Source organism: Phaseolus vulgaris, chromosome 10 (assembly GCF_000499845.2).
Source record: "Phaseolus vulgaris cultivar G19833 chromosome 10, P. vulgaris v2.0, whole genome shotgun sequence".
NCBI lineage: Eukaryota > Viridiplantae > Streptophyta > Magnoliopsida > Fabales > Fabaceae > Phaseolus > Phaseolus vulgaris.
This window is the reverse complement of record NC_023750.2, coordinates 16,957,045-16,967,301: the sequence shown is the minus strand read 5'-3', so window position 1 is coordinate 16,967,301 and position 10,257 is coordinate 16,957,045. Positions and strand designations below refer to the sequence as shown.

The 10,257-nt window shown below is 41.7% G+C and overlaps 1 protein-coding gene across 1 annotated transcript; it reads right to left on the bottom strand.

Annotated features, from left to right (window-relative positions):
- Positions 1 to 8,974: 8,974 nt before the first annotated feature.
- Positions 8,975 to 9,946, bottom strand: LOC137815773 (uncharacterized). The gene has a single exon (XM_068618887.1). The coding sequence runs from the start codon at positions 9,944 to 9,946 to the stop codon at positions 8,975 to 8,977; it is 972 nt and encodes a 323-aa protein (XP_068474988.1).
- Positions 9,947 to 10,257: the final 311 nt, after the last annotated feature.

The window sequence follows — 10,257 nt, the reverse complement described above, 5'->3', positions numbered from 1 at the left end:
GCTCGGGCATTCTGCTCTCTTGGGACATGCACCAGCTCGAACACCGCGAATGACCCCTTCAGGATCTGGACATACCCCAAATATGCGGCCATCTGAGGGTCCTTGGCCTAGTATTCTCCAGTCACCTGACTTGTGACTAATAGGGAGTAACTCTTCGCCAATAGACTCTGCGCTCCCATCTCCTTCGCCAACAGCATGCCAACGATGAGGGCCTCGTACTCCGCCTGATTGTTGTTGGCCTTGAAGGCGAACTGCAGGGCATGCTCGATCAAAAGCCCGTTCGGTCCCTCCAATATGACACTCGCCCCGCTGCCTTGTTGGTTAGAGGACCTGTCTACAGAGAGAACCCACCAGAAGTTGGCTTCCTCTTGGTGTGCATCTACCGAAGAGAGCTCTACCACAAAATCTGCGTAACTTTGGCCTTTGATAGGACCTTGGGGCTCGTACTGGATATCGAACTCTGATAGTTCCATTGCCCATCATACCATCCTTCCCGCCACGTCTAGTTTCTGTAGGACCTTACGGATAGGCAGGTCTATCATCACCACCACTGTAAAACATTGGAAATAATGGCAAAGTCTCCTAGCAGAAAACACCACCGCCAAGGCTGCCTTCTCTAGGGCCTGGTATCTTACTTCAGGACCTTGCAATACTTTGCTTACGAAGTATATAGGCTTCTGCACTTGGTCTTGCTCCTGCATGAGGACCGAACTGAGCGCCCGCTCCGTCACAGCGAAGTATAGGCGGAGTGGAGTATCCAGTTGTGGCTTGCACAACACTGGGGTACTAGCCAGGTACTCCTTTTACTTGAGCAACGCCTCTTCGCACTCTCTGGTCCAGATGAACCTGTTGTTCCTCCTCAGACACTAGAAGTAAGGGTGACCCTTGTCTCCCCCAGCTGATACAAATCTAGACAGAGCGGCCATCCGCCCTGTCAACTGTTGCACCTCCTTCACGGAGATTGGGCTTCTCATCACGAGGATCACAACACACTTCTCGGGGTTCGCCTCTATCCCACACTCGGTGAGTAGGAAACCCAAGAACTTACCCGCTTCCACCCCGAACACGCACTTCTCGAGGTTCAGCTTCAGTCTGTACTTAGCTATTGTTGTAAATAGCTCTTCTAAATCAGCCATATGTTGATCTTTCACCTGTGAGGTCACCACCATGTCGTCCACATAGGCTTGCACGTTTCGCCCTATCATGGGTGCAAGGACACTGTCCATCAGCCTCTGGTAGGTGGCGCCTGCATTCTTACGCCCGAAGGTCATCACTGTGTAATAGTAGCAAGACAGCTCAGTCATGAACACTGTCTTGCACTCGTCCCTAGGGTGCATCTTGATCTGGTTGTACCCAGAAAAAGCATTCAGGAAGTTGAGCATCTTGCAGCCTGAGGCACTGTCCACCTAGGCGTCGATGCTTGGTAGAGGATCAAGAGGTAGATGTGCAAGACGTCATTCATCCTCCTCAAAGGCTTACAAGAAGCATGTTCAAGGCCTTAGGAAATAATGGACAATTGTTTTCTTTATTTGTAATATCTTTGGTAGATGGTGCTTAAGAGGGAAACATAAGAAACCTCTTTTGTAAAAGCATCCTTAGTTATAGTTTAGAAATATTAGAAGCTTAGGGGGGTGTGAACTTAGTAAGGGATGCTAGGGAGGAGTGTAGATAGGAGTTAGGAGGTGCCAAACTAGGAAGGAAAGTCACACTTCCTTCATGCACTAGTTGGCTCTGAAAGTCACATGTCATTAGGGGCACATTTGCATTTGATTAGCTTTGCATTTCAGCACCTTATAGGCTATAAATAAAGGTGCTTGGCTTGTACAAATCAGATTTGGAATTTGAAGTAAGAAAACTCTACTCAATTTGAGAGAGAAATTAGAAGAGCTTTGGTGCCTTCATCAAGTCTTATCTTGGGTGTCAATGGTGAACCTCAAGTGGCGGCAACACACTAATCTTGGAGTATCCACACTCTAAGTGGCGTGATCACTCACCTATTCTTCCATCTCCATAAGTTTTCTATTCTCTTTCTTTGTTTCTTCTTCATGTTCATGTTCCAAGCTTACTTGTTCTTCAATTCTGTTCGGTGCCTTTGCTGTATTTTCAATTCTGTTCGGTATTTTCCTTTCATTGGCTGAGTTCAATTGTTGTTTCTTCAATTCTTATGGTTGTGATTCAATTTGACAATACATGGACTTCCATGTGAGCTTTGGTTCGGTGCAAAGTCTTGGTGAGTTCTTGAATTAGAACCTTGATCCAATTCTAATTAAAGTGCCAATTCATGACCAACTCAAGTTGTTCCTAAGAATGTCAAAGAATCAAGTATTCTTGCTATTGCATTCACATCATGTGGTATCTAGAGTTTAGGTTTGTTTTTGCTTAATTTTTGAGTTGTGTTGCACTTTATTTTCAAGAGCTCTTTATTTCAAGTTGTTTACCATTCTGTTTTAGGCTTTATTTTGAGTTTCATTGCTGTTTTTTCTTTTTGTTACACCAAGTGTTTGTGGAAAGGATTATGGCACTCATTGTTCATATGAGTTTGGCTGCTCTTTTGGAATGACATTCTCCTTCCTTGAGCTGACCTTAAGCTCCCTTTCACTTGTTGTTATATCTTGTGATATGTCTTTTAATTTTTTAATCATTTCAAGTTTTGTCTTAGTCATGTTATTTCATAGTTGTCATCACTTCTTGTAGTACTTTTATTGCTTTGTTTGTTTCTTGCTTTGGTTTACTTTCTGTTTCTGAGTTTATTGCTTGATCCTTTGTGCATTTTCATTTTTAGATTTGAGTTCATGCTTGTATTCTAGACCTATGCAAGTTCCTATACACAATTTCCATTATGTCTTTGCTAGTTCATCATACTGTTTATCATTCCTAAATAGGTTACTTTGTTTTCTTACAAACGTGCTACTGTTTTCAATTTACTGCAATTAATTGGCTCACTGGAAATTTGTGAAAATTTGGATTTACATTCTTCAAAGTGTTACAAAAGCATATCAAAAAGAAGTACTCAAAAATTCCAAGTACACAAAAAATGATAAATAAAATACGAAAAGTGTACAATTCTGCCCAAAAAAATACGGTAATTTGGCAGCGATTTTGAAAAATTTATTTCTCTCAATTGGCTTACTGTTTTTAACTCATTCCAGTGCCATTATTGAGTTGAGACATTGAAGTTTCTGTGGTTAATTTTTCACATTCCAGTTCGCTTTCAATCATTCCAGTTAAATATGTAAACATAGCAGAGTTTGCATACAACATTTTTTCTTGTAGTTCTGTTTTTGTTTCTTAAATCTACTCTAGTACTTTTCTCTAGGACTCTTTTGGTGTGCCTTCTTTCTTCATTGAGTTCTTTATTTTCTTGCTTGTCTTTCATTCATTAATCTTTGAGTTTGTCTTACATATAGTATTCCTTTTGCAATTACCTTTCTTTGCATCTACCTTTTCTTGTTTGTCATTCTTTCTTATTTGGTTTTGTGGTGAAGTACTTTCAAGATTGTGTGCTTTTGCTTTGGAATTTTTCACTTGAGGATTACTAAGGCCTTGAGATAAGCTTGGTGCAGAGAGCATTCTTTCTTTGAGAGTGAATTTTCAGTGACCACTTCACTTCGGTTCTGGTTTCCATTTCTTTTAGCTGACTTTGTTTCCTAACATTTGTTTGCTGTTTTGTGTTTGCTGTTTCTCTTTGATAAAATGGCTCCATATTCTAGTGAGGAATCTTGCAAGCAGAATTCACCTTCTAAAGCTTCTCTTCGTGGTGAATTACTAGAAGCTCAACGCCATATTAGAAGATTGGAGGAAAGGTTGCAAAAACTGGACATGCAACAAGCTGGACCGTCTCATGCTCACCATACAGCGCACCATTCACATAGACATTCGTCTAGGGGTTCATCCAATGCTTTTGGCCATGAAGAAGTGCGAAGAAGAAGGGAGCCAACTCATTCCTTTCATGGCTATGATCCTAGAGGGAGAGACCACCGTGACAATGGCTATTACCGAGAGGCTAAAGCTAGACTTCCTTTGGTCAAACTTCCAAGCTTCAATGGAGATAGTGATCCTAACATCTATCTAGATTGGGAGGCAAAGTGTGAGCAGATTTTTGACCTACATGGGGTCCAAGATGAGCATAAGTATAAGTTAGCTACTTTAGAATTTTGTGATTATGCCATGCAATGGTGGCATGGACTTGGAAAGGACATTATGTTTCACAAGGGTCCTCCCGTGGACTCTTGGAACTCTCTTAAGTTTCAAATGCGCGCTAGATTTGTGCCGCCCTACTTTAGGAAAGACCTTATGTTGAAACTCCAACGGTTTCAACAAGGCACGCTAAGTGTGGACGCTTATTATAAAGAATTAGAAACGCTTTTATGTAAGTTAGAGATACGTGAGGACGACGAAGCTTTGATTGCTAGGTTTGTTAGTGGACTAAGGAAGGAAATCCAAGATATTGTGGAATTACAAGAGTATTCATCATTTGGGTCTTTAATTCATCTAGCAATGAAGGTGGAAGCCCAACTTGCTAAGAAAAACTCTTTTAAAAATTCCCCAAATGATGGTTACTACTCCAAATCTTTGAAGAACAAAAAGTCTTTTTCAAAATTTCCTTCCCAAGATTCTTCTTTCAAACCCAAGGAATCTAAGCCATCTACTTCTAGGCCTAAATCCCCAACAAAAACGTCTAATAAAAAATGCTTTAAATGTTTAGGATATGGTCATATAGCTGCGAATTGTCCCTCTAAAAGAAGTATGTACATGCATGATGGCATTGTAGTTAGTGAACATGATTCCGAATCTCCTAAACATGTTTCCTTTTCTAGGCAATCAAGTGGGGATGAGAGTGAGAGTCCACTAGAAGGTGATTTGTTAGTTGTAAGAAGACTCCTTGGCCAAGTTTCCCAACCTTTTGACGAAAGTCAAAGGGAAAATATTTTCCATACAAGGTGTCTTATTCAAAACAACATTTGCTCCTTAATAGTGGATGGGGGAAGTTGTGCCAATGTGGCTAGTACAAGAGTGGTAGATAAGCTTGGCTTGCCTACTATCTCTCATACTAAGCCCTATAAGTTACAATGGCTTAGTGAAGTTGGTGAAATAGTTGTGAATAGACAAGTCCTCATCCATTTCTCTATTGGCAAGTACAAAGATGAGGTCTTGTGTGATGTTGTGCCCATGGAAGCCACACATGTGCTTTTAGGAAGGCCTTGGCAATTTGATCGAAAAATTTTACATGATGGCTTTACAAACAAAATTTCTTTTGATTTCCATGGTCACAAGATTACTCTCAAATCTCTCTCACCTAGAGAAGTTCATGAGGACCAAATAGTCATGAAAAAAAAGAGGGAGAGTGAAAAAGAAAAAATTACTAAGCCTACACTTCTTGTGTCTAGGCATGAGGTCCAAAGGGAAATAGTGTCTCACAATCCTATTTTCTTAGCTATCCCTAGACCTCTTAAGTTAGAAACACTTGTTGATAGTCCTCATTGTTTGGAAGATTTGGTAAAGGAGTTTAATGATGTTTTTCAAGATCCTCCCAAAGGCCTTCCACCTTTGAGAGGAATTGAGCATCAAATTGATCTAATCCCGGGATCTTCTTTACCCAATCGTCCAGCATATAGGACCAATCTAAGTGAAACCAAGGAAATTCGCCAACAAGTTGAAGCTTTAATAGAAAAAGGTTGGGTTCAAGATAGCATGAGCCCTTGTGCTATGCCTATCATCCTTGTCCCTAAGAAAGAAGGTTCATGGAGGATGTGTTCGGATTGTAGGGCTATCAATAACATTACAATTAAGTATAGGCATCCCATACCTAGACTTGATGATTTGTTGGATGAGTTACATGGTTCCAAAATTTTTTCAAAGATTGATCTTAAAAGCGGCTACAATCAAATCCGTATCAAACCGGGTGATGAATGGAAGACGGCTTTTAAGACCAACTTTGGTCTATATGAGTGGTTAGTTATGCCTTTTGGCTTAACTAATGCACCAAGCACTTTCATGCGCCTCATGCATCATGTGTTGAGACCTTTCATTGGTAAGTTTGTTGTTCTTTATTTTGATGATATTCTCATTTATAGCTTATCTTTGAAAGACCATAGAGTGCATGTTAGAGAAGTTTTAGAAACCCTTAGGAAGGAACAATTGTATGCTAATCTTGCTAAATGCATGTTTGCTCTTGACCATATAGAATTCCTAGGGTTTGTTGTAAGTAGCAAAGGGGTCCATGTGGACCAAGCTAAGGTGGTGGCCATTCAAAATTGGCCTACACCTTCAAACATGAATGAAGTCCGAAGTTTTCATGGACTTGCGTCTTTCTATAGACGCTTTGTACCTAACTTTGGTACAATAGCCGCACCTCTCAATGACATAGTGAAAAAGGATGTGGTTTTTCAATGGGGAGAAGCACAACAAAACGCTTTTGAGCTTTTAAAAGAAAAATTGACTAATGCTCCCATATTAGCCCTTCCTAATTTCACTAAGACCTTTGAGATAGAGTGTGACGCTTCCAACATAGGCATTGGGGCTGTCCTCCTTGAAAAGGGCCACCCCATAGCTTACTTTAGTGAGAAATTGAAAGGAAGTCATCTCAACTATTCCACTTATGATAAGGAGTTATATGCCCTTGTTAGAGCTTTGTATACTTGGCAACATTATCTTTTTCCTAAAGAGTTTGTGATCCATAGTGATCATGAATCTCTTAAATATTTGAAAAGCCAAAACAAGCTCAACAAAAGGCATGCTACGTGGGTGGAATTCCTTGAGCAATTTCCTTATGTGATCAAGCACAAGGAAGGCAAAGTAAACATTGTGGCCGATGCACTTTCTCGAAGATATACTTTGCTCAATCTTTTAGGCTCTTTATTTCTTGGCTTTGATCACATCAAGGATCTTTATCATGATGACCTTGATTTTTCTCAAATCTATCGAGAGTGTCTTATGGGAGGACACAAAGATTTTTTTATACAAGATGGATTTCTTTTTAAGGGAAAACGTCTTTGTGTTCCTCAAGGATCTATTAGATTATCTCTTGTTAGAGAGGCACATGAGGGAGGCTTAATGGGTCACTTTGGGGTTGCTAAAACTTTGGATGTGTTGCATGATCATTTTTATTGGCCTCATATGCATAAACATGTTCATAGTTGGTGTGATAAATGCATAGCTTGCCGCAAGGCTAAATCTAGGATGCACCCCCATGGTTTATATACCCCTCTTCCTATCCCTTCAATGCCTTGGGTAGACATATCTATGGATTTCATCTTAGGCTTACCCAAGACATCAAAGGGAAAGGATTCCATTTTTGTGGTAGTGGATCGTTTTTCAAAGATGGCTCACTTTATTCCTTGCCAAAAAGTGGATGATGCATGTCATATAGCAAACCTCTTCTTTCAAGAAGTGGTTCGTTTGCATGGGATCCCTAGAACTGTTGTGTCCGATAGAGACCCAAAGTTCTTGAGTCACTTTTGAAAGACCTTGTGGGGCAAGCTTGGAACTAAGCTTTTATTTTTTACCACTTGCCACCCACAAACTGATGGTCAAACCGAGGTGGTCAATCGAACATTGGGCCAACTATTGAGATGCTTCATTTCTGGGAATCCTAGAGTGTGGGAGAATTTACTACCTCATGTTGAATTTGCCTATAACCGTGTAGTAAATTCTACCACCTCTCATTCTCCTTTTGAGGTTGTTTATGGGTTTAATCCCTTAACACCTCTTGATCTTGTTCCTATTCCGAATCTTGGAGATGTCTTGTGCAAAGATGGTGATGAAAAGGCTTCTTTTGTAAAAACTTTGCATAAAGACATCAAGATGAGAATTGAGAAGAAGGTTGGCAAGTATGCTGAACTTGCCAATAAGAGGAGAAAAGCATTGTTGTTTGATGAGGGAGATTGGGTTTGACTTCACTTGAGGAAGGATCGTTTTCCTACTCAAAGGAAGTCCAAACTAATGCCTCGTGGGGATGGACCTTTCCAAGTCCTCAAGAGGATTAATGACAATGCTTATGAGTTAGATATGCCTAATACATTCTTAGGTAGTCATACTTTTAATGTCAGCGATCTAACTCCTTTTTCTGTAGGTCTCCAGAATTCGTGGACGAATTCTCTCCAACTCGGGGAGTATGATGGAGATCAAGGCCAAGGACAAATAGAAGCCAATCAACAAGGACAAGAAGAGGAAGAGGATCAAGAGGTAGATGTGCAAGACGTCATTCATCCTCCTCAAAGGCTTACAAGAAGCATGTTCAAGGCCTTAGGAAATAATGGACAATTGTTTTCTTTATTTGTAATATCTTTGGTAGATGGTGCTTAAGAGGGAAACATAAGAAACCTCTTTTGTAAAAGCATCCTTAGTTATAGTTTAGAAATATTAGAAGCTTAGGGGGGTGTGAACTTAGTAAGGGATGCTAGGGAGGAGTGTAGATAGGAGTTAGGAGGTGCCAAACTAGGAAGGAAAGGCACACTTCCTTCATGCACTAGTTGGCTCTGAAAGTCACATGTCATTAGGGGCACATTTGCATTTGATTAGCTTTGCATTTCAGCACCTTATAGGCTATAAATAGAGGTGCTTGGCTTGTACAAATCAGATTTGGAATTTGAAGTAAGAAAACTCTACTCAATTTGAGAGAGAAATTGGAAGAGCTTTGGTGCCTTGATATCCACACTCTAAGTGGCGTGATCACTCACCTATTCTTCCATCTCCATAAGTTTTCTATTCTCTTTCTTTGTTTCTTTTTCATGTTCATGTTCCAAGCTTACTTGTTCTTCAATTCTGTTTGGTGCCTTTGTTGTATTTTCAATTCTGTTTGGTATTTTCCTTTCACTGGCTGAGTTCAATTGTTGTTTCTTCAATTCTTATGGTGGTGATTCAATTTGACAATACATGGACTTCCATGTGAGCTTTGGTTCGGTGCAAAGTCTTGGTGAGTTCTTGAATTAGAACCTTGATCCAATTCTAATTAAAGTGCTAACTCATGACCAACTCAAGTTGTTCCTAAGAATGTCAAAGAATCAAGTATTCTTGCTATTGCATTCACATCAGGATACGAGTCCTTCAGGCAAGCTTTGTTGAGGTCCGTGAAGTCAACACACATCCTCCACTTCCCATTGGCCTTCTTCACCAGGACCATGTTTGCCAACCACTCAGGGTACTTGATCTCCCTTATGTGGCCGGCGCTCAACAACTTCTTCGTCTCTTCTTTTATGACCTGTCGCCTCTCTTCGTTGAACTTCCTTCTTCTCCGGCAGACAGGCCTGACCTTGGGGTCCATGGTGAGGCGGTGGCACAAGAAGTCTGGGTCTATGCTTGGCATGTCCGAGGCGGACCACGCGAAGGCATCCAGATGTCGCACTATGACCTCGATGATCTGGTCATGTGTTGCTTGACCTAGTAATTTGTGAAGCTTGAACGTCCTGCCTCCAATCTCCCTCTCCAGGACTTCTCCTACTGGTTCGGGTCGCCTCTCTCGGGCGATCTCTGTAGGGGCAACCCCTTTTGGTGCCCTCGTGGTGACCATGAACACTTCTCTTTTGGTCTTGAGGCTGTATTCGTAGTATTTCTTAGCCTCTTTCTGGTCCGACCTGATTGTTATCACCCTTCCTCCCAAGTCAGGCAGTTTCATCTTCATGTGCCTCGTCGACGCCACCGCCCTCATCCTGTTCAGCGTACGTCTACCCAACAGTATGTTATATGCGGAGGGGGCATTGACGACGAGGTACCTGATGTTCTCCATGCGGGACGTGGCACCATCTGTGAAGCTGGTCCTCAGCTCTAAGTGCCCACGCACCTCCACCTGGTCTCCCGCGAAGCCGTACAAAAAGCCAATATAAGGCCTCAGTTGGTTAGGGGACAACTGCAGCTTGTTGAAGGTTGTCCAGAACATCACGTCTGTTGAGCTTCCCTGATCCACCAGCACACGATGTACCTTTCTCCCCGCGGTCACTACTGAGATCATCACTTAGTCATTGTCGTGGGGGAAAACACCTCGGAGCTCAGCCTTGGCGAAGACAAGATCAACGTCGAGAGCCTCGTTTGCCTCTTGTGCCTCTACCGACATTACTGCTCGTGCACACTTCTTCCACTGAGAAGCGGTGCACCCTCCGCCTGAGAATCCCCCCGCAATGGTGTGAATTTTGCCATGTACGGGTATCTCGTGCCCCTGATCCTCTCTTGACGCTGTCGAGTTTTGGGCTCCCTGTGACTCCACCAAGTAATCCTTTAGGAAACCATTCTTCAACAACTCGTCTAACTGATATCCCAACGCCA

Coding starts and splice junctions, on each gene's coding strand:
- LOC137815773 (XM_068618887.1), bottom strand. CDS start 9,946: ATGATCTCAGTAGTGACCGCGGGGAGAAAGGTACATCGTGTGCTGGTG.